The 24,116-nt window shown below is 42.7% G+C and overlaps 1 protein-coding gene across 8 annotated transcripts in view; it reads right to left on the minus strand.

The window, feature by feature from the left end:
- Window positions 1-1,037: 1,037 nt before the first annotated feature.
- The window catches only part of dnm2a (dynamin 2a), an 89,982-nt gene continuing 66,903 nt past the window's right edge, over window positions 1,038-24,116 (minus strand). Inside the window, exons 10-21 of one of the 8 annotated variants that reach the window (XM_087983434.1) lie at window positions 23,303-23,441; window positions 19,731-19,817; window positions 18,341-18,411; window positions 15,569-15,620; window positions 14,914-14,925; window positions 13,577-13,690; window positions 12,369-12,478; window positions 11,872-11,983; window positions 10,758-10,925; window positions 9,145-9,380; window positions 8,243-8,467; window positions 1,038-2,395 (exon numbers count right to left, since the gene is read on the minus strand). In XM_087983434.1, coding sequence (XP_087839560.1) covers window positions 2,356-2,395; window positions 8,243-8,467; window positions 9,145-9,380; window positions 10,758-10,925; window positions 11,872-11,983; window positions 12,369-12,478; window positions 13,577-13,690; window positions 14,914-14,925; window positions 15,569-15,620; window positions 18,341-18,411; window positions 19,731-19,817; window positions 23,303-23,441 — 1,366 coding nt within the window. In that variant the 3' untranslated portion in view covers window positions 1,038-2,355. Of the gene's footprint in view, window positions 2,396-3,664; window positions 6,905-8,242; window positions 8,468-9,144; window positions 9,381-10,757; window positions 10,926-11,871; window positions 11,984-12,368; window positions 12,479-13,576; window positions 13,691-14,913; window positions 14,926-15,568; window positions 15,621-18,340; window positions 18,412-19,730; window positions 19,818-21,280; window positions 21,420-23,302; window positions 23,442-24,116 lie in introns of those variants that run through there. The other 7 variants (XM_087983433.1, XM_087983429.1, XM_087983428.1 and 4 more) reach the window with 7 other exon arrangements.

The following is a 24,116-nucleotide window of genomic DNA, read 5'->3' on the forward strand; positions in this document are numbered from 1 at the left end:
GCGACTGTGTGGAGTTTGCACGTTCTCCCCGTGTCTGCGTGGGTTTCCTCCCACCATCCAAAGATGTGCAGGGTCAGGTGAATTGGCCATACTAAATTGCCTGTAGTGTTAGGTAAGGGGTAAATGTAGGGGTATGGGTGGGTTTTGCTTCGGCGGGTCGGTGTGGACTTGTTGGGCCGAAGGGCCTGTTTCCACACTGTAATCTAATCTAATCTAAAAATCTAATCTAATTAAACCTGTTGGACTATAACCTGGTGTTGTGATTTTTAACAATGTTTTAAGAGAGGATTGTCCATTTAAGACAGGAAATATTTGAGGGTGTGTTTGGAACACTTTTCAAACCACCATTTAAGGAAGGGTCTTTGAAATAACCTCCACCATTTTATTAAGAAACTATCTCCCTCCAAAAATATTCAGAGTCTCACATGAAAGAAATGTAGGGAGGGAACGCTAGAGCTCTGGTTTAAATGACTGAAATCATAGTTGCTATTGATGGTGGTAAGCTGAGGGAATTCTAAATAGGCCAGAATTGAAGATCTGAAGAATATGGGCAAGGGAGGGAATTGAAAAGTTATGTAATGAATTGGCTAAAAGGTACTGGTTTGATTAGCCCATGATTATATTGCAGAGCGAGAACAGTAGTGAACAGGGATTGGGTGAAAGTGGAGTGTTTTGAATTCATTTCATCAAAGATATTCTATATGGATCAGGAATGTAACACTATAGTATTAATACATGCTGATCAGCTGCCACTCTCACTTAATCTATCCTAGCTCAAAACCCCTGCTTACTGGCTTCTATTAAGGTGATGTTTCAATCAATTCCCATGAAATGATTCAACATGACAAAAATTCAGACTAAAGCTAGTATGAATCCACCATTAAACACTGGCCTCCTACAGCTTCAACCTCGAGTGATGCCACTTCCCCCAAAGCTGGAAATCTCCATTCCATGAGACATTCAAAAGCTGCATAAATTCAACTGGGTTTTGAACTACAGTATTTCAAATTAAACACAGCAGCCTTCCCCACGTACCAATCTGTACAAAATAATTTTATTCCCAAGGTAATTTACAAAAAGCAAAAATATACAGAAAATAAGAGCACCATGCAAAGAAAATGCTGCTTAATTTATGGTATCAATAATTATGGGCTAAATAGCCTCCTGCACCATCTTGTACATGCCTATAAGTTGTTAATGCAGATCAAGAAAAGCAGTCCCTGGCGAACTCCACTACATGCCCTCCTCCAGCTGCAAAAATAGCTATTCACCACAAATCTGTTCCCAGTCTTTTCTGAAATTAAGAATTTGGGAGTTGCCTAAAGTAAATTTCCCAACTGGGGAGTATGTGGACATAATTTGGATGTGATTCTATGTGTGTTTAGCATGCATGGTGAGGATCTGGACAGACAGCAAACTTTTTAATAATTACATTTATATTGGTGAATCATTTGTTTGCATGGAACAAATTACACCAGGATTAGAAAATTGGCTTGCAACCCTCATACTGAGAACTGTGTACTGGGGTGAGGGTTAGAGCTGCTTTCCTACTTGCGTGTCACAACACTACAGAATTTGTAAAGGTTATTTAGAATAATTTGTACCAGTTTGACACTTAATCTTGCCTTTGGGTAGAAAGGCTGGACAGGAGTGGTCACTCTCAAATGCTGCAGTAATGGAAAGTTTTGTTAAACACTTGCCCCCATGCAGGAACCCTGATTTGACTACAGCTATATATGGGCACAACTCCTGCAACCTCTCACTAAACCGGTCAAACTCACTTTCCAGAATTTACTTTTGCCCAGCCAGTAAGTCCTTTAACCCATCTGCAGATCTCCACTATTGCAGACAACCCCTGAAAGGTTAAGTCATCATTTCACAACATCATGCCAAAATCTACATAAAATGCAAGGAGAGATTTTATGACTTTTTATCTTCAGTTTTCTCGACCCTTCCCAGACTCCCAAATTAAACAATTTAACTATAGTTTGTTTTAAAATAGCTCTGGCCTAGAACTTCTCTTTGACCATCAGCATTAAAGTATGCCTCACTGTAGAATGATCAAGTTTATAAATTACATCCCAAGTTGATTGTCAATAAATATTGTACAAACCAATAAAAATCTAACTTTCAACAAATCCCAAACAGATTAGACAGATCTTCTTTAAACAAAGTGAGGGAAGGGTAACGACAATCAGAGTAACAAATTGTGCCCAGGCTACGAGAGGGGGTTTGTATGACTGTAGGGAGCAGCAGGTAAGAGTCTGAGAGTATGGGAGTTTTCACAGAACCTGGACTTGCAACTGCAATTACACAAATAGTCTGCCAAAACAGGTAGAAAATAGTGGGACACATTCAGTAGCCAGGTCTTGAAGGCACTGCTGGAGGAGGACGCCTAGATACAAGAGAAAAGCAGAACATTTAGAACAACTTGATCAAGAAAGCATTTCCAGACACAACAAAAGGTGCACACACACACATCTGATCTGTTTCTTACCTGGGACCATAGGCCTCACTCAAGTAGATGAGCTGCTTCACGTAAATTGATGAACCAAAAGCAGTTTCCATACCAAATTCTCAGCACAGGGATATGGGGGTATTTGCTGTCTCATCTATAATAGTTAGAGTGCAAATCTGTGCAACATGAATTGCTCAGATAGTGTATTTCTGTAACCTGGTCACTAACCTGTCCATTGACATAGATTAGATTAGATTCCTTACAGTATGGAAACAGGCCCTTCAGCCCAACCAGTCCACACCGACCCTCCGAAGAGTAACCCACCCAGACCCATTTCCTAATGCACCTAACACCATGGGCAATTTAGCATGGCCAATTCACCTAACCTGCACATCTTTGGATTGTGGGAGGAAACCCACGCAGACAGTAGGAGAACATGCAAACTCCACACAGTCACCCGAGGCTGGAATCGAACTTGGGACCCTGGTGCTGTGAGGCAGCAGTGCTAAACACTGTACATAGATCTGCTTGAATGCACAAGTAATTAGATGCAAAGGGAAAACAATCTCATCTGAAGTACACTTTATAGCTGTTAAGCTACCCTTAGCTGCAGACTTCATAGTGCCCCAGCTCAGCCTCAGTGACAACAGGTCATTTTTCATTAACTTGTGCCAGTCATCATTATTGTGAGAACATTGATAAAGGAAATGAGAAACATTCTACTGTCAGATGTTTTAATAATCGGAGGATACAGATTTTAAGATAAAAGGAGGGAACTGTGTTTATTAACTGAGGTATTTTAATCTGGAATGCACTGCTTGAAAAGGTGAAAGCAGATTCAGCAATTTTCTGAAGAGAATTTGATGAATAACTTGAAGATTGTGTTCTAACATTTATGGATTGGTATCAACTGCTGTTGTATGATCTCATCCCTCCACCATCTACAATAGGAGCAACATTTTGTAATTTCTGAATAATGAGTGGTGAAGCAAAGTGCAGGACAGCCCCAACGTCCCAAAATTGCGTCAAGCTTGGAAATGGCTCAGAATATTTAATGTTACCACCCAAGGGGCTATTGCCATGCCTGAGTAAGCACTTCATCTGTCCCTTCACCATGTGTCAGCTTATAGTGGAACTGCATTTTCTCACCCAGAAACCAGAATGAGAAAACAGAGGGAAACAGATGACAAAGACACAAGAAGAAGCCTCCTTCTACTGTCCATCCCTTTATTTCAGTTCATTACCGTACAGAACGTAGGCACTTCATTTCAAAATCAGTTAACAGTCAATAGTATCACGCACCAGGAGTGAGAACATTCAGGTATCTGTTAATTAGAGCAGAGCCCTGAATTTGATGAAGTAATCATAGGAAAAGGATTCTGCCACTACATTGTAATACAATATTAATTAATTCAGTTATTTTCTCTAGAAATTGTAGTTTGTAGAAAGATCTTCTGCATCCGTGATCAGTAACTACAAAAACCGAAAGGAGCTTTGAGCTAATTTCCCACAGTTGGTCCAGTATCTTTCTGTGGAGACACTGCCCAAAATTGCACAAAAGTTACATTCTCTTTATTGCAATTGTGATAAAGCATCAAGGATCAGACCCAAGTGCATCCAGCAGATTCTCCTCCCCAAACTTGAAGAAATTAGTTTGATCCACTAACTAATATATTTTATATAAAACTGGTGGTCCCACACACAGCAGGACACTAAGACAATCTTGAGAGTTTCAGAGAATAATTTCTGGGGGGAGGGGTGGCACAGCAAAGAGGCGGTGGGGGAAATCAGCAAATAAAATATGTTGCACATTCCCACCCATCCAGTCAAGAACTCCCTCCAAAATGCTGATACATTAGTTTTCTTGTCCAGTTCTACCTTGCATTCCATTGTTTATGTGGAGGGAGAAGTAAGTGCATTCAACAAATCCCTATTGTGTAGAGCGAGAAAGGGAAAACTCCATTTTAAGTTCTATAACAGCAAGAATTTCCTGCAGCAAACCTGCCTCCAGCAAAGAAAGCTGATTTGATGTCCAGCTCCCCCCAGGTAAGGAGTTCAGTTCAGCAGCAACAGTACATGGATACCACCTCCCAAAAGCTTGGACGTACAACCCCAATTGCTAAAAGATGAACAAGCTGTTTACATCAGGAATTTGTGATCCTCTCTCATTATTTTCATCAGAACGCAGATTCCAGCTGTGAGATCAGTGCTGGAAAACAGGAACATCAGAAAATGTTGGAAATGTACTAAGTTAGTTGGCATCTGATACAGAACAGGTTTAACCAGAAATAATCCAAGTGTAGCCATCTAATTCCCAGATGCCACCCTCAGCATTCCAACATGTTTTTATTCTGCTTTGCCATGCTGACAGATGCTGCTTCATAGTAGCTGAAGGGGTCAATTAATTAATACAGACTGTACTTTCAGATTGATCTGAGATGCTTATTCTTAAGGCAGTGCTCAAACAAGACAAATGAGAGCAAGCTGTAAAAGTAATCCAAGAGGGAGCTGGTCATCCTGTCTAGGGTAGGTTAGGCAAGGGCTAACATACAGGGAGGTCAGATTAAGTAGGAGCTAGTACCTCATGTGGGAGACAGGCCAAGGAGCTCAGGGACTGAAGGTAGATTTCTAAAGTTCCACTATATTTGGATCAAGTGGTACATAAGCTGTAACCACTGACTACACCCAGGCCCATTTAAAGGCTATTCACTAAACACCTTCATTTACAGATTGCTGAACACTAGTTGTTCCTCAGCCTATGAACACAGACACACACATCTCAACCCCCAGGAATACCAAATTAGCTTGGTTCCTAGTCACGATACTCTGAACCCAACAAAAACAAGAAACTAAGTGGTCAACACATAGCAGTTCAATGTTGAGGCAAATTAACAACCAATGCCCCACAATCCCATCCTCTTTGGATAGATATGACCCCCCCCCCCCCAAATTGCAATCTTTCTGGTTCCCCAGTCATTGTGACTGAAATCTGGCAATACTGGTATTAGACCAATGAGAAAAGCAGCCAGAGATTGGAGTTTGGCGAAGAGCTGCAGCAACTAAAAAACAGCCAGAAACATCCAACCCAAGTTGTTAGGACAAAGTGAACCATAAACTTACCATCACAACCATTCAGCAATGAATGAGGATGGTTGAATCTTAAGTATGGTTAATTTTGTAATTGTCAACAGCTAAGGAGCTACTGACCTTGGGAAGCTAGGCACAGGTCTGAACAAGTGCAAAATTAAAGCAAGAGTAAATGGTAATCATCTATAGATGGACACGCACACCTGTTAAGGGGCTAACAGAACATCATTGGCTAAGCGCAGTCTGTTACCTATGACTCAAAAATCATTCATGTTCCTGAAACTCAGCTCTGCAGTCATTGGCTGGAGAATAAAAACACCCGGTCATTGGACTTTAAAAAAAAATTCAAAGATCACAATCAGATTCTTCAAGCCATTGTATTTTCACGCAATCAACCCATCAGCCACAATAAACTTCTTGCAGTCAATGCATGGCTCATGGTATCTCCCCATATTTCGCTAACCCCATCCCCTCTGCTCTCCTCAGTACAAACTCCTAACCAAGATCACCTCTCTTCTTGGGGTCTCTCTCTCTCAAACTATTCCATCCAGGGCTTGCATCCCTTTACTTCTCACTTTCACCCACTCTAATACCCCATCAGAACTTCAATTTGAAAGGGTCACAGGAGTGAGACAGTTTACTGCATTACTCCCTAATTCCATCGATTCCCCTTTCACATTTTCAGCCTATTGACCTCACTGCAATGTAACAACTCTTGAGCATTTCTTCCAGCTCCACTATGTGCTCTCAACTTTCCCAGTGTTTTTAAGGCCATAGGATGTGGCATTCACTGCTCTGATTACTTTGTAGGATCAGAGACAGCAATAAAACCTTGGATGCCTCCCACACCCCAAAAAATGTAAGTAGATGCCTGGAGACAGGACAAGCTAACAGTTATAATTGTTTTATTTACACAGAGCTGCTAGGAACAATGATCCCAACAAATGAAAAAAGGCACCAAGACAATTTTGCTGTTTATTCAGGGAGTGCAAAGTTTCTCAATCAGGAATATCAAAGGAGTAGTGAGTGAGAGACATTGACTCCAAATTTTAGTGCTGGGGGAACAACCAACCAATAATTCAATATTGTTTAAATAAAGTTCAGTTAAGAACATCTTGATGTTCCCAGCTAGTGTGATAAGCCAAGAAGTCTGGATAACACTCTGGTAAACACGGGTCCTGCCCTTCACACCACTACTGCACCTCAGCGGATTAAATGCGTGAGAATAAGGTTGGCTAATCATCCACTATAGCCTACAATAAAATGCTTCACAGGATAAATCCCACTGTTTAATCCAGTAGGGAATGCTCGGCTGTTCGGATAATTGTGGGTCGGGTCGGAGCCGCGGGTGGTCTTCTGCTGAAGGGAGACAAAACAAAACGGGGGTCAATATAATGGGGCAAGAAACAGGTGCAAATCAGGGTTCAATTCAATAACAACCGGCACAGCCATCAGTATACAGCCGGTGTTTGCTTTTATATATTTTCTCCAACCATATTGTTTCATAATTGCACAGAAAAGGACAGGATATATGAAACTGAACTACAAATGCTTATTGAATAGAGCCACACTGTGTGGGTCATTTCCCATTGACCTGGGTAATCAGGCTGAAGTTGAGGGAGCTGTACATTACAGATGGAATACATGGACTTTCATCAGAACAGTCCATTTTAAATGCTTGAAATTTTTCCCCTCTCAGACAAAAAGCCCAACCTCTCACTTTAAGAGCAGCAATCACAGCACAGACCTACCCGGTCACATGTTTGCACTTTATATTCAGAAACTGTCAGGGTGAACCCCAGATTTTTCTTGCCCATTGCACAAGTCACTTCCTTAGTCCCATTGATCAGACCAGTATTTAGCAAATAAGAGATACTGGACAGTTAACTAGTCAATTTTTCACAGCTTTCACCAAGATTCTGGGCTAAAGAGAACATATTGAGGAGTGTCTCCTGTTGAAGGAGTGGCTTGAATGTTGGCCAGAGGTTCAGATCACACCAATGAGTTGAGGTTTTAGCAAGCCGAAGGACGTGTGCAAACTCAATGTTACAGAGAAAGGCTCAAATTGAACATAAAAAAAAACTTGAAACACAACAAACACTGGCCCTTTCATTCCTCACCAATAGGTATTCTGTACTTGCCAATGTGGGATGTTGCCCCAAATTGTGCATTTGAGAAATGCCCAAGCCACATTTTTAAGAGCTCTACGTAATTATCAAAGTGATAAATTCACAAATAAACACCAGACTGTTTAGAAGATCAACACTGACTGCCCCACCTTCCCTAACCTGCACTCTTCTACACATGCCAGGGCGTGAAGGAAAAACAAAATGGTAATATATCTTTATGTGGCATAAAAAAAAGAGTAGAGAAGACATTATGAAATAAACTAAAATAATTAAACCTCGGGGACTGCAGAACTTCAACATGTGAATCTCAAAACACGAGTTCATCATTTGTTTCCAGAAACAGTGGAAGTGAAATGCCTCCTCGCTAAAGGGAGACTTATTTTACTGTTATGAGAAATTGAGGTTATAGAATGGCAGTATACCGAAAGCACGCAATTGTTAAAAGGCCAGAGTGGGCATTCACACATTCAGATCTGCACGTGCATTCTCTCTCTCTCACACACACGCGATCTATGCCTCTTTCAGCACTGTCTATGAAGCAGGGTGGGGTTAGAGTGTTAAGACATACCTGGGTAGCCCAGGAGGGCCAGGTGGGATACGTGCTGGCCTGGAAGGAATTTGAGGTGGTGCCCCTAAGGCATCATTAGTGGGAACAGGTCTGGAGGGAATAGGAGGAGCACCAAAACCTCCCACAGGCGTTGGTATTAACATAGGACCCGGAGTCGATCCCCGGACTCCAGGAGGTCTACTTGGTGGACCCACTGCAGAGTGGGGTCTCCGCTGAGGTGTCGGGCTGTGGAAGTAACAAAGCAAAAGCTTCAATTACAATTTCACCTTGCAACTAATGGGTAAAATTGTCGTTTAAAGAATCCAATTCCACATCTTGCAAACTCCTAACCCATCAGTAACCATCAACCCACAACCTACTAACTGACCTTCACTGCTCAAGCCCTACCATAGACCCCACCCCCCCACTGCATCATGTATCAGTGACTCCAGAATCACAGCTACCCCATAAGTGCAACCTCTCACATTCTACCATGGTTGAGCTGGTTCAGTCTCTCTGTGATGGACAGTAAAATCTCCCCCCAGAGTATATTTTGGGCATTTTTCCACCCTTCATGCTTTCTTCAAGTGGTGCTCAACATGGAGGAGAACTGGTTCATTAGCCAAAGAGAGGCAGTACATGGTAATCAGGAGGCTTCTGCCTCGTTTTCCTCATACTGTGAGACTTCATGAAGTCTGAAATTGATGTTGAGGATTCCAAGAGCAAATCCCTCTTAGGTGGGTCTGTTTTGCCAGAGGGTTGGGATATACCCAGAGATGGTAACCTTGGAGTGAGGAAAAGCCACACAGGAAGAATTCAGATGATGTTAGCACTGAGCTAAAGAAGGCTCCAAGGCTACATCCAGATGTAACAGTTTACTTCATTTCTCTACTCCAGCCCAGATTTCTAATTCTGTTGCCTACCTGTGACCCCCGGACTGGACAGAAAGCCAAGAGTCATCAACTGGGGGAGGCAAGGGTGCAGTGATGGTGGTGGTACTGATGTCCCCGATGATTCGGAGAGCTTCTTTGATGGCATGATACATTCGCAACATTTCATCACGTCTCTGTGCCTGCTCAGCCGACTCTTCCATTAAGCTGCTTTGGTCAGTCGATGAATACAGAAAAGCGAGTAGCTCCGAGTGGATAAAGTCCTTGGTCTGTCACAAGCAAAAGAGTTCATTCAAACTTGCTGTGGAATGCCTGCCCCGTCACTCAATCCCTTCCCCTCCAAACCTCAGTGATACAGGAACTGAAGCAGAGATCTACACTGTCAGACTTGGCAACCTTCAAATTAGAATTTAATTTTAAAATGATCCCAGGCCACTGGTTTTAAGTGGAGTAGTAAATTTATCTCTGATGCCCTGGTCAGTATTTATCCTTCGATCTACATCACAAAACAGAATTTACTGGTTTTTGTGATATTACTGTACATGGGATCCTGCAGTATGCAAATTGGCTGCTAAGTTTCCTACATTATATCTGACCATACTTCTAAATCTCTTAATTGGCTGTAAGATGTTCTGTTATTGCACAAGGTGCTACACAAATGCAAGTGTATTACCTTTCTATCTTTCCTGTATCTTTATACATGAGAACATAAGAACTTGAAGCAGGAGGCAGCAATTCAGCTCCTTGAGCCTGCTTGATATTTAACATGATCATTACTAATCGCATCTCAGCCTCTGCTCCACTTTTCTGTCCAGCCCCCATAACTCTCCTTTCAACCTGTTACTAATTAAAAATCTATCTCCATCTTAAATTTATTCAGTGTCTCAGCATCTGCTGCACTCTGGTGTTGTGAATTCATCATTCACGACTGTTTGAGAGAAGCAATTTCTCCACAACTGTTTCAAATCTGCCACCTCAAGTCAATGACAGCCCATTCTAAAATTCCCCTTCCATGTTCTCTCTACCAGCCCTTCTTCTGTGACTCCGTACCAAACGTTGATCCAGCACAAACTACCTTGCTAACTCACTGGACCAAGCCAAGCTTCTGACCTTAAATCCTCTTTCCTCACCACAACATGCTTTTCTTTTTACAAATTTGTTTGTGCAGATGTATTCACCTTCCCTAAATGGCATGAGTGAACAAAATAGGACTTTACAATAATCAATGGTTATATGGTCACAATTAGGCCAGCTCTTTACTCCAGATTTTACCGAATTCAAATTTCACCATTTGCGGTAATGGTATTTGAACTCATATGTTGCGGGACTCTGGATTGCTACCTCAGTAGGTCACCTCTCTAACCTAATTTGCCTTCACTGTGGCTCAAGTCTGTCTGTTTACTGAACTTTCAGTTATGTCCTTTGCCACTTGCAGACTCATCCATTCCAGTGCTGTCCAGACAGTTCTCACATTCTTTTCTCCATAATCTTCAGGCCAAACTTTCCACAGGCTCAACGGTGACAAAATTGAATATTTTAAACTACACTGTAATTACACCAATTTCACTCAACCCAGACTTCTCCATCACATTTCACACCCCCTCCCCTCCCCCCACCCAAACCAAAAGGTCCACAGAAGAACTTACATTGTTGATCATGAGGTGCATGATGGTCTTTGGCATCAGATCCCTGATCGATTTATTAACGATTCCCATGTAGGAATCCACCAGATTACGGATCGTCTCAACCTGTCGCTCTAGCTGTGGGTCCATTGAAAATGTGTCTGGACTACTGCCCCCCTCATCATTCTCAGCCTAAAGAGGATGGTCAACAGTTAGAGCAGGAGTCACTCATTCCATATTGCACACCTCCCAGCATCATCCACAGGAGCAGAATTCTCTGCCCCTTTAAGTGCTGACTCCTTGTTGGGGTCTCAGCCCATGGCCAGTCACATCTGATTTGTCTGCTAGCCCAGTACATACCATGAAGGGTTTCACATTTTCCAGCCAGGGTCCCTGGACATTAAACCAGAGTAAATGCCACTCCATAGGACTCTTGTCCAAACGTACGTATGGGGTACAGAGTCACCAAACATGCTCAGGATATTGTAGATCAGACAGCTTAATGTCAGTGGCAGGCAAAATAACAGGATCCTTAAATATATGAACAGAAGAGCAGGAGCAAAGCAATTATACAACATTAGAAATGTATGGGTAAACATATCAAGGAAGGGTTGATAAGAGCGGTCAATTTTCTCTTGACAAAACGGTTGAGGAATACCATCAGAAGTCTTTGAAATTATGAAAGGTAAAGTTTATCAGAGGGGTTATAGACAGAAGGTTTCTGCGTGCATGACACTTAAACAAGATACCCACTCAGAAATCCAATACCTTATTCCATAGAAACATCTCTACTCTGCAAGATGAGACTATGGAAATTGCTATCACAGCCAGCAGTGGTTGGAATGACAGTATAGATGTATTTAAAGGGAAGCTAGTCAAGCTTATGAGAAAGAAATAGATGGTTAAGATTATAGATTTAGATAAAAGATCAGATGAGTCTCACATGGAACGTAAGCAGCATTCTGGAACGTTGAACTAAATGGCCTGTTTAAATGTACAATCCTAAGGGAGGTTAGAAGCTTTGTCAAGTGTGAAGGAACAGCCACTTTCTCCAATTTTGTCTTTAAGCAACACTAGACAATAGAAATCCTGTTTGCTATTTCAGAGAAAGTGTGTCAGAAGCACAGCTAAAACTTACATTCTCCCTCTCTGGGTAGACCCCTGCCCTCAGGAACGATGCTTTCCAACTGTCCACATCCTCCTGGGACTCACAAGCCAATTCAATTTGGCGATAGTCTTTATAAACATTCCTATAGAAAAATGGAATATTAAAATGAATCATTCCCACAGCTTGGATTTTACTGGACTGGAAACAAAAGCTTCAGACAGTGACAGACTAAGTTTTAAGATTGTTTACATTGTTGTTTCCATTTTAATTTCTAATGCAGAGTTGATGTTTGCTGCCTTGACACGATAGTAGACAGAAACCTCAGCATCACAGGGCAATGCTCAGCAGGTTTAAGGGACACTGACTGGATTGGCTCAAGGAAATGTGGAGTCGCTGGGTAACACAAACTAGAACAGGAGCCCACCCCTGAAAATACTAGTTCATCAACTTGCCCTTTTCTCAGTATTCCCTCTCAGTCACTGGGTGTGGAGTTGGAAAGAGACAGCTGCAGCTGAGTTGGCACTAACCTGTGCTCGGTATTGAAGATTGCAAAAACATGTTTGGTGGACATAAAACCTTTCTCCACATCCTTCAGTTTCAGGTTGTCAAGTGGCAACATGTACTTCTTCTCCTTCTCCTGTAACATTCACATAACCATTAGAAAACAGTCGTAAGCTGCAGAATTCAACTTCCATCGCATGTCTCTTGGCATTTCAAAAGATTTACACAACGTCTATCAAAAACCTTCCCCCGGGCAGGCTGTGAAGGTGGGGTTACTTTTAAATATCCAACAGAAAGTGGCCATAGGATGAACAAAACCATAGGATCCCTACATTGCAAAAAGGGTCCATCAGGCCCACTGAGTTTGCACCGATCCTCCAAAGAACATCCAAACCAGACCCAGCCCCCTACCCTAAACACGTAACCCTGCATTCCCCATGGTCAATCCACCTAACCTACACATCTGTGGACTGTGGTAGGAAACTGGAACACCCAGCACAGGGAGATCATGCAAATCCCACACAGACAATTACCGAAGGCTGGAACCGAACCCGAATCCCTGACGCTGTGAGACAGCAGTGCTAACCACTGAACCACCGTGCCCATAAACGTTTAATCAAACGATCAGGATAAAAACGCACCTCAAGCACAATGAGGGATTGCTGAAAAAAAAGATTTTGTTGAAGCTTTCTGGTTTGCACTCCATGAAAATTCGCAAGAAATACTAAAGTTAAAGGAAAAAACCCAACATTTCTATTGTATGACGGAAGTAGGCAAAAGTGAGGACTGCAGGTGCTGGAGATTAGAGTAGTTTAAAGTAGTGCTGGAAAAGCACAGCAGGTCAGGCAACATCCGAGGAGCAGGAAAAATTGATGTTTCGAGCAAAAGCCCTTCATCAGGACTCAGCCCTTCCCTGTACGAGGGAAGTGCTGATTAGTTGAAAAGTGGACTTTGATGGGTAGAAATGTTGCCATGAAGAACGTCCCCATAATGGAATTAAGCAGAGAACAGTTCAGACAGAAATGAATGATGCTCTCCCACCCCATCAAGCTCAGCAAGGTATCCAATCAAACACACATCAGTATATGACCTTTCTAACCACTGCCAGGACAGGGGAAAAAGTCAACTCCATGTGCAATGTCTCATGCATAAGGTAAACTGAAATCAAATTCAAGACCAATTCCAATTTAATTAAAATACAATGGAGAACCGAGAAAGAGTTAGATTTACTCACCTCTTCATCTTTGTACCAAGACAGTGACTCAGCCGTTAGCACAAACCAATATTCCTTGGAGCCACCCTTCATGATGCTGATGTTGTTGATGGTGATCCAACCCCTGCGAATAACCTGGAAATAGTCAGCAGCATTGTGAGGCTGAGCAAGTCCATTAAGCTGGGAGCCCTCATATCACACCAACCCACATGAGACTTTAGTCAGGTGAGTGGGGAAAGCAAAGGAGAGGGGCATATGTCCATGGATGGAGGAGGAGACAGGTATTCAAGGTGAACAGACACCACAGTCTCAGGAGGAAGCAAGAGGGAAACAAATTACTGAGGAATATCTGTGCATGTCTTTATCTGCACAGAACATTCAGAAGTTGATTAGAAAGCATTAAGACATCACAGTTAATGAGGAGATTTTTAAAAAACTCTGCTGGTGGAACCAAAGTCTCTACATTGTTGGGTTGATTGCAACAGCCAATGAGCTGCTGTTGCTGCTGCAGGTCCTCCTAAAACCTACTCCAAGAGACAGTTCCATTGCAAAATGGGGTTAGTGGAAAGTCGGATGATGCTGGGGAGAATTAGAGACACATGACACAAAACAAAAAACAAACAAGTTAATTAGAAACAAACTTGGTTAGTCACCTACCTGAGACACAGGAGGGGGAAACTGTCTCTAACTCAGAATAATCCCGCTACCCCTGGGGGTTATTCACTGCACTGATCCAACATCGGCCCCACAGCAACTGTCAACTTCAACAGGATCATTTCCAAAAAGTGTGGCACACAGATGCGGTTAAAACTAACTGCATTTGGTGCAGATGAAGAGGAAATAGTGAAGATGCTAATGTGTGCCGTTGGTGGATGGAGCAAAGTACCTGATTAGCCAGCATCAAATGGAACAAGCAGCTGATCCAAATGACCAGACAGAGCCGCCATGCTGGTGAGCGGAGGACTTCCTAGCTCAAGTGTAGGAATGCAGCATTCCCAGGAGGAAGATACGAATAGACAACTGTGAATGAATCACACACATATGATTCCATTGGCTGCTGGAGAACCAGGTGATGAATGAACTGCCATTAATGGAGTTGACACCATCACCAGAAACAAGAGCAAAGACAGAACTTGCTGATTAACACCGATCTGACTGTTCATTTTGAGCATTGTGATTATTGGATCTGAGCAGAGAAGAGAAAAAAAAAGGACTGAAACACAATGAAACCATTTTAGCAATGACTGAATGCCAGGGGGAAATGTTTCCTGATCACATCCCAATCTAATTCCTCCTCTCACCATCAGACAAACTCAAATCAACTAAACTAAGCAACACACAACACAAACGGTACTTACCAGAATCTCACCCTTTAGAAGTGTTATAGTTTAAAGAAGGCGGAATATCAGAGGAAAAAGTGAATTGAGTGAAGGGTGGGTTGAAGTAAAATTGGATGGACAGCAGAGGCACAGCAAACAGTCAGTAAAAGAGAGAAGACAAAATGACATGCAGTTATTAGAGGCCATCCTCAGCCAGGCCTTTAAAATAGCCAAAATAACCCTTTAGTACAAAACCTGGTGGAACCAGGCACCGGATTCCCCCAAACCTCTCACTCCAAAAGACACACATCAATTCAATGAGGGTAAAAGGGGTAAGTGGGGGAAAAAAAGGGGAGGCTGGACAAAATGGGGAGGAGAAGGTGAGTTGAAGGAGGCAGGGCAGGGAGCAAGGGGCGGGGGGGGGGCAGGGTGAGAGGTGCAGTCAGCTGTGCCCTCAAGAGAATTCAAATTCTCCATTATGGCTCTGTACCGACAAATTCAGAATTTCACCAGACAATTAACTTCACACAAACATTCTGCAAATCCTTGTTAAATTAATGATGCAAAGTGCAAACTCAGTTAACAAAGCTCAATCCAAATATTACACCAACATTCCCACTCATGCAAATCCAATTGCTTAAAGATGCACACTTTAGTCCCACAAATTGGCTCAAGATCAAACCCACGCTCTTACCTGGTTTGGAACTGCTCGTTTCTTTGTTAACTGGCTGCTCCTCTGCTGTGCACTGGAGGGAAAGACAGCAAATTGTATAAGGAGCTTATACCTGGAATCAGCCAACAAACTCTATCCATGAAACTGAATTCCCTCATCCCTGGAACCAGTCTGCTAAACTTTTTGGAACCTTCTCTAAAGCTTAAACTTTTGCTTAATGCGTGCTGTCCACAAGTTGACAAACCTGAGGTGGCCATCCTGTTTTTCAACGTTCATCATAACCTTTTTGATTCTGCACAATGTGCCCCCATATTTATTACATTTAGGATGCCATGCATCTTTTAAACATTTTCTCAAGTCCCTCTGATCCTGCAACTTGTTTGGAATATACTCTTTTTATTGCCCAGCCACATTCTTCCTTCTCAATTACTTCACATCTTTCATCTACCACAGCTATTTTATCAGCTAATCTACCCTCAAAGTCGGTCAGTATTCCCCCCCCCCCCCACCCAGTTTACAGTACTTCCAGGTTGTGCCCAGATTCACCAAAATCAATGTTAGTAACAGAGACAGAGAAACAGCGATCCTAGAAACAATCCTGGGGAATTTCACTGTTTACCTCCCTCCTGTCAGAAAACCAGACATAAACTATGGTCACTCAGCCAACTTCACATCATTCTAACTCTACATCTGTAAAATGTTCCATACTGTCCGTTTTGACCCATCACCTTGATAACTTATTATCTCTCTACCTTAATCAGTTTGTACAGTTTTGGATTACTTGTAACTTTGGTTAGACACTCAGTGTATGCATCATCTTATACCCATCATGATATTCCAGCACCACCTTATTTTAATATTTTTTGTAATTATCTCTCTGTTCAATTAATTGGATTATAGGTCATCTCTTTACTTGCTATTCAGCTGTTGACACTTTTGATCACCTGCAGATTTATTATTCAGCCTGTTGACACTCCAACTCACAACTGTATGATCTTTTGATCGGTCTGTAAATTGTGTGCGCTTCTCTTCACTCCACCTGAAGAAGCAGCAGCGCTCCGAAGGCTAGTGCTTCCAAATAAACCTCCTGGACTATAACCTGGTGTTGTGTGACTTCCGACAGAATTTCAATAAGCAGCAGATTCAGAGTGCGGCCAAAAAGGGAAACCGAATGGTATTGAACTAGAACTAACTCTGGTCACCTAGTTCACATCAGAGCCAAGAGTCTTTCTGCCCAGTGTCTCTGGGATCTAGCCTGTGGGCTCCTCACACACAAGAGCACAAACAGAAGACCATGGCTGATCTGTGATCTAACTCCAGCTCATGGGAAAAGCTGAGAAAGAGAGAAACTGCTCTTCAGATCATGAAACAAAAATTAAAATGCATCTATGTTCTCTGACATTTGTATGAAGGAGTGAGTTCACATCATTGAAGCATAAAAATTCTTACAGGATTTGACAGGTAAATATTGAGAAGCGGTTTTCCTGATGAGAGAGCAGAGAACTAGTGGGTACAGTTTCAGGATAAAGTTGAGCTATTTAAGACTAAAATGTGTTAAAACTGTCTTGTCAAAGTTGCCTGCTTAATTGGCAAACTATCTATACCACCACCAGTCTACCATCTGCAAGATTTTTTATTCTTGCATTGGATGAGAGAGTCACGTGCAACTTTGGCATTGGCTACCAATTACTATATGTGCCCTCGAAATTATTGCTCGCTCAGCCATTTCAGAGGATTGACCACATTGCTGTGGGTCTGGAGTCACATGCAGACCAGACTATTTCTTAATTTAAGTACAGTGAATATTAGACAGGCTTTTTAGGAAAATGGTTACATGCTCACCATTAAAATAATTCATTATTCCAGAATTAGGGGCAGCACGATGGCTCAGTTGTTAGCACTGCTGCCTCACAGCACCAGGGTCCCAGGTTCAATTCCAGCCTCAGGTGACTGTCTGTGTGAAGTTTGCACATTCGCCCCGTGTCTGCGTGGGTTTCCTCCGGGTGCTCTGGTTTCCTCCCACAGTCACAAAGATGTGCAGGTCAGGTGAATTAGCCATGATAAATTGCCCATAGTGTTAGGTGTATTAGTCAGAGGGAAATGGGTCTGGGTGGGTTACTCTTCAGAGGGTCTGTGTCCACACTATAGGGAATCTAATCTAATCTAACCTATCAAATAAATATTTCACCACCTGACATGGTGGGATTCAAGCCCATGTCCCCATAGTATCAGCTTGGGGCTCCAGGTTACTAGCCCAGTAACATTAACAGTATGCTTCTACATCCCCCACAGTCGTGCAGCAACTAACCAGCCTCCTTTAACAGCACCTTCCAAGAGCTTGAGCATTTCGAAGGTCAAGGACAGCAGATGCTTCAGACAAACATCACCGGCAAGATTCTCTCCAAGTCACAAACCAACCAGCGTTGGTTATATAACCCCATTCCTTCACCATCAACCGTCAAATCATGGTAGCCTCGCTACAATCCATGGATTTGCAGCTGCTTCGTGATTAGAGATGGCCAAACAACCTGGCACAGCCAACGAGGCTCACATCCCACGAACCCAGAAACTCTTGTAATTCTCCAGAGTGCTGTAGATGTTTACCAATGATCATATTCAATGCCAAGAATGATTGATAATTGTTTACCAAGGGAATTAAGGTTAAGCATGAGAAAGTGGAGTGAAATAGATTATCAGCTCTGATATTCTTGACTGATTGAACAAGCTCAAGTGGCTGCCTGGTCACTCCTGCTCCAATTTAACCAGCTCTTACTTCTGACCTTCCACACTTACTTTGCAAATCCAATGAAATCCTCATGGTTTGTGTTGATGTAGGATAGTTCGATGTCAATCAATAAAAGGATCTAGAAGAGATCAAGGACAGGTAAGGCTGCTGCAAACATGTCCTCAGGGTATACTCGCAACACCAGCCCAACTGATGACCAGCTCCCAAAGACAAAATATTAAATTGGGCACTTCACCAAAGGAACGATTATGCATGATTACAGATACGAAAATGTTTTATAATTGATATTACTTGGTTTTTAACAACTGCGGAAAATGGATTTACTTCAGTTTTGTCGAAAAACCTGTCGCAGTTTCTTTTAGAAGAGGTTATTCAAAGTCCATATGATATTGTTTGTTTTTTTTTAAGAAGAAACAAGGCTTCCTGAAAATCACAAGTTGACGTGTGCTCACTCTGTTATACGGTCTTACTTTGTTTAGAACAGTGACTGCCTTAGAGATGTGTTTTTTTTTCTATCTAGTTCAGTTGGAAAGGAGTCTGTGAAGTACTAGTTCAGTTGGTGTAAAAACTGCTGAGAATAAGCCATGTTGGAGGAAAGCTCACCAAGAACAAGCTGCCCAACTGATTTTTCTCAAATTCAGGATGAAACTTATTTATTATTTTGAAAGAGTTTGAACAAACACCTCAAGATTCATATTTCCTAAGCAAGCTGTTTAAGTGCAAGCGATAACCATGCATGATCTTCACTTGACCACACCTGCCCGAGCATCACAGCAACAGATCTGGAACATACAAAACTTTACACTTTTACCTTCAAGAATGACCCATTAGAAAAGGGTTTTGTTTTTCAGAAAGCCAATTTCTGCAGAGAAATCTATTTCCTTTCTTTTCTTGAAGAGTGAGAGTTGTATGTGTTTTGGGGATATTTAGAGGGGTAAGCATTTATGCTTCCATATTACTAACTGAATGTTAACTAATCATTGCATCCTCATTGAATAAGGTTATTGGGCAATTTATTGGGCAGCGCATTGGCTCAGCACTGGAGTTCAATTCTATCCTCAGGTGATTGTGTGAAGTTTGCACATTCGCTCCATGTCTGCATGGGTGCTCCAGTTTCCTCCCACAATCCAGAGATGTCCAAGCCAGGTAGATTAGCCATGGGATAAGCAGGGTGGGATGCTGTTCAGAGGATGGATGTGGACCTGATGGGCCAAATGGCTTGCTTGCACACTATAGGGAATCTATGATCTGTGAATAATTGCGTTTATTAAGAAACCTGGTTTGTAGATCTTGTGTTTGAAACCTGGCATATGCAAGGGTCATCTTGGGAATTGGATAAAAGTCTTTTTATTTTATGTTGTAACCCACAGTGCTCTCCTTCAGCCCTGGTTATGATGCTACAAAGCCCATTATGGCAGCCAGCAGGTACTCACTGACCTGATCCTTGGTCTTTCCCTCCCGATCTCGGACGTGAGTGGTTACAATCCTCTCTGTCTCCTCGCGTAACCTAGGAAAGGAGTTGAGCTGCAGGAGGAGGAAAGCAGACAGCACTGCAGTTTTCTGAGGTCTAACTCAAACCAACAGTCACAAACAGGTCAGTACAGTGAGGAGAAGAAACCTGACCAGCTGCAGATCAAATTCACTGAGAAACACAGCAAGCTCATTCTCATCACACATCACCAGATAACAGAAACCAGCCAGGATGGGAGAAAGCTTTGATTAAAACTGCACTAGTTGCTGCACAAACTGACCTGGGCCAACATGGACCATTTAAATGTAAGGGCCGAATGTGGGTGATGTCCAGCTTTATTCAAAGCTTCATTACAACCAAAGCAATCAGCTAGACAGCAGCCCGACAAGACCAAGATAAATGAGTATTAAGAAGAGCACATTCAGACTGAGCAGGCAGACTGTGGGACAGAGAATACAGAGTAAAAATTTAGCAGTAATCTCTTGAAAATAGTGGCCCAAGCCCAAGCCCAAGCCCAAACCCAAACTATGGGAACAGGCAGAGCAGGAAACCCTAGATCAGAAGAGTTGTGAACAGCAAAAATGAGCCAGAGCAGACTGATTGGAGATATTGGCAACAGAGAGAACAGCAAGTGGTCAGGCCAATGAAGAGGATGCAGTCTATCAACCTGACCATTCAGAAAGCTCCATGAAGACCACAACCTAGTTACAGTACAATGAGGAGAACACTCATTCTCATTCCACTAGCTGAGACAGGATATGCAAAGATAAGAATCATATGAAATTCCGATTCTGGTTTGAATGAAACTTAGAACCTTGGCATTCAGTGAACTGCCAGACTATAGCACCAAATAAAATGAACATTAAGGCTAACTTTGGAGCAATCAAAATGGGAATGCTTAATAGATTTAAAATCTGGAATACTACACTTTAGTAACTGAGCTATAGAAATAACTATGCTGTCATGGAGTAGGTTACAGACCCTTGTGGGAGATATGGAGTTTGCATAATGTCGACAGGTTCATCTTTTGTTGACCCTCCCCTCTAACTCATTCTCCAGACTCAGACTCTTGAACACCATTTTACATCCTGGTTCTCTGTCACCCACCCTGCACCCCCCCACCCCAACCACCTGTACAACCTTACACCCTAGGTGTCCTCTCACCCCAAAGCCACAAACTCTGCCCCAAGTTATGATTTCACTCTGTTTGTGCCCCAATTTACAAATCCCTATCACACTGGGTCACCTCCCCTCCCTCCACAAATATAACGCAACTGACTCTCCGCTGCTGTTGGGATGGGAAGCCAGCTTCTTCAGGGGGTCAGCAATGTGGCAATGCCCACTATCAAACAGTGTGGTCAGTGACACTGTTTCCTTTGCACAGTCGATTTGGGGAATCACCTGCTTGAAGGTGGTTCAGAATTGAATGAAGGAGATGAGATACCCCTTTGGGCAGCCTCACTCAGTAGCTCAATCATTAATGGAGGGTCCCACATCAGTTTCAATGCTATCGTACCTTGTCGCTACACTTTCTGATGACAGTCGCCAGCTCGGAGACCACCATATCAATGCACTTCAGGCACGGCTCCTTCAACTTGTGCACTTGCTTTTTCACTATGGCTTCGAATGCCATGTCTGGGGTGAACAGCCCCGTCCTACACAGCAGTACAGAGCAGAGAAAACAGGGACAGGGAAAGATTGGGGTAATGTGGAAACAGAGGCACCAAGAGAGAGCAAGGAAGAGACAAAGAAGTGGGGGGAAAATAAAAAACAAAAATAGACAGAGAATGCAAGAGAGTTAGCATGTCCATGATCAAGGTCAGCAAACTGAACCAAGGCATACCATGTCAGTACTGTGGGGTCTCTGAGAAGATATTGTGCAGGCTTCAGGAATAGGGAACAATTTTGCAATTAAATACAGAGCACACTTCCCACCATTAACATTTCTTTTGCTGTTCTAGCACTTCAGCCACAAACTGTTTCCTGGGCCTGGGAGAGAGGGCGAACTCCCTTCAGTCTCCAAAATCCACATAATGAGAGAGACTGAAGTGGAGAGACTGCCACAGAACACAAAGCATGCTGTACCCTCGGCCCATTACCTGGAGCCTCAGCATGACTGGTTCAAACGTAGGGTATGTTATATAAACTGTTGCCTAGCCTGGCTCTCAGCACTCACACAGGGCCCAGACTGCTCAGTTTGCTTATCCCTGTTTAGTAATGCATGCATCATTATTTCTGACAAACCATTACACATGCTGTGTGTTCCTTTAGCTTGGATTTTTTTTGAAGGGGATAAGCAGTATCTCAGGTGATTGAACAAATTAAAGCAGCTTGGAAATTAACAAATAAAAACTGGATCCAACTGGAAGAAAGAATTCAAGTCCTGGTACTAGGAATGACTTATTTGGAACCTGTTACAGCAATGTGCATAAATATTGATAAGGTAGCATTTGTAATTAGTCACTCCAGGCATATAAAACCAAATTGATTTCAGGATTGGATTAGCCTGGCCTGGTTAAAGGTCTCACTAACTGAAACTAAATAACTACAGCTGTTGGACTAGTTCCAACAAGCTTTAACATACACTGCAGCAGAAGAATATCAGAACTACATCCCTTTATAGCCCCAATTATAAAACTTCAGATGTTTGCAGTCACTCATCTGCAACAGCAAGATGTTACGTGCGTCACTCCAGGAGAGAATCAGGATTTTTCCAGAGTCCCAAGGACTGGGGCAGCTGAAGGAACACACAGCCAATTTAATGCATTACTGTTTTCGCAACAACTCCCAATTCTATACCAGGGCCAAATATTTGGGAGGTCGAACAGTAAATTTATCAAATTAGCATTATCCCAACACACAAAAGTACTCAGTCCCCATCAACACTCGGGAAAATTCTCTTGGTCTAGGTTCTACAGTAAAACACACATTTAAACTGTACTACATCTCTATGCATTTAAGAAGAGGACAGGAGCACCAGTAAATCATGGAGCTTTGTCTAAACATTAGTACCCATTGCCCCACTGTGCTCACACATTACAGAAAGGCACAGGCAGACAGAGGAACTACACAAACAACAAAATGGTATGGAGTAAGGAGTGAAATATGGGGTTCGGGGATGTCCACACAAAGCAGGATTGGGTGGAGATGGAGGAAGAGAAATGCTAGACAGAGCAGGGCTTTGGGGGGGTGGGAGGGAGGGAGGGGAGGAGAGGTACAATAAGTAGCCCTGTCCCAGTCTCTCTATCTCCATTCTCTCTAAAAGAAGGCCCTGTTAACCAAAGTGCTACACTGAAAGGACTGATTGACTTATGCTGCCAACTTGGTTCTTTTGTCCTCTGCCATCTCCAACTAAAAGCTGCCCCCACAGTGCGTGCCAGGACTGATGGCTAAGGCTGTAGGTTGATACAGCTGCATGTTCCTCACCCATGCCCTAGGTGCTCCTCTCACCCAGCAGACAGTTTAAATGTTAGATCATGCACACACAATGACAGTTTTAAGCTGCTGGTTGCAAGGCAAACCTCCGAGGCAGAGATACCTTGAGTGTGCACTGTCTGACAGTGTTTACCAACTCCTGGATAACCATGTCCACACACTTCAAACACGGTGCTTTCAGCTTCACCACCTGCTTTTTCACTATTGCGTCAAATGCCAAGTCTGGGGTGAAGAGCCCCGTTCTACAGCCGGGGGAAGGAGAGATAAAAAGCAAAACAAAAAAGGGAAAAGCACGTCAACACAACACAAGAAAGAGCACAAGACCCAGCTCAGTCTCTACAAAGCATTTATTTGGATGTTGACTATTTCCCAAAAGTATTGGGTTTTGGTTCTACAGAAGGGTCAGTTTCAGGCGATGACAGTATGATTATTTCACCATGTCTAAGGTAGATCCACCACATACACCCATATCAGCAGGACAGGGACTGGCATTATCAGACACACATACATATAAGCCATTAGGAAATTGGGGCAATTAAGACCTTTTAGTTGGATTTAAGGAGCATTGTGAACATTGAAGCACATCACCAGACTGCAGACACATTCCAACCTTCAGAAAGACACTCCCCCCAGGATGCACTACACATCCCACCCCATCCGGTGACAGTGCCCTGCCCCCAGTCTGCCTCAGTGCCTGGGTCACACACAGTTTCCTAAAGTTTTTGATTCCCACCTGATCTAAAAGCTGAGCCTACATCAAATCAGATCGAAAACGAATTGTTAAACAAACAAAGCTGACACAAACACAGCAAATATAAAAAAAGGTGTTAAACAAGTAGAAGAGGTGAGAGATGGGAAAACTTCCACAGATTATTTGTCCTCAAACCCAACGACCAGAACAAAGTTTGGAGCAACCC

Source organism: Chiloscyllium plagiosum, unplaced genomic scaffold (genome assembly GCF_037043375.1).
Source record: "Chiloscyllium plagiosum isolate Xiang-an unplaced genomic scaffold, Cpla_swu_hap1 HiC_scaffold_45, whole genome shotgun sequence".
NCBI lineage: Eukaryota > Metazoa > Chordata > Chondrichthyes > Orectolobiformes > Hemiscylliidae > Chiloscyllium > Chiloscyllium plagiosum.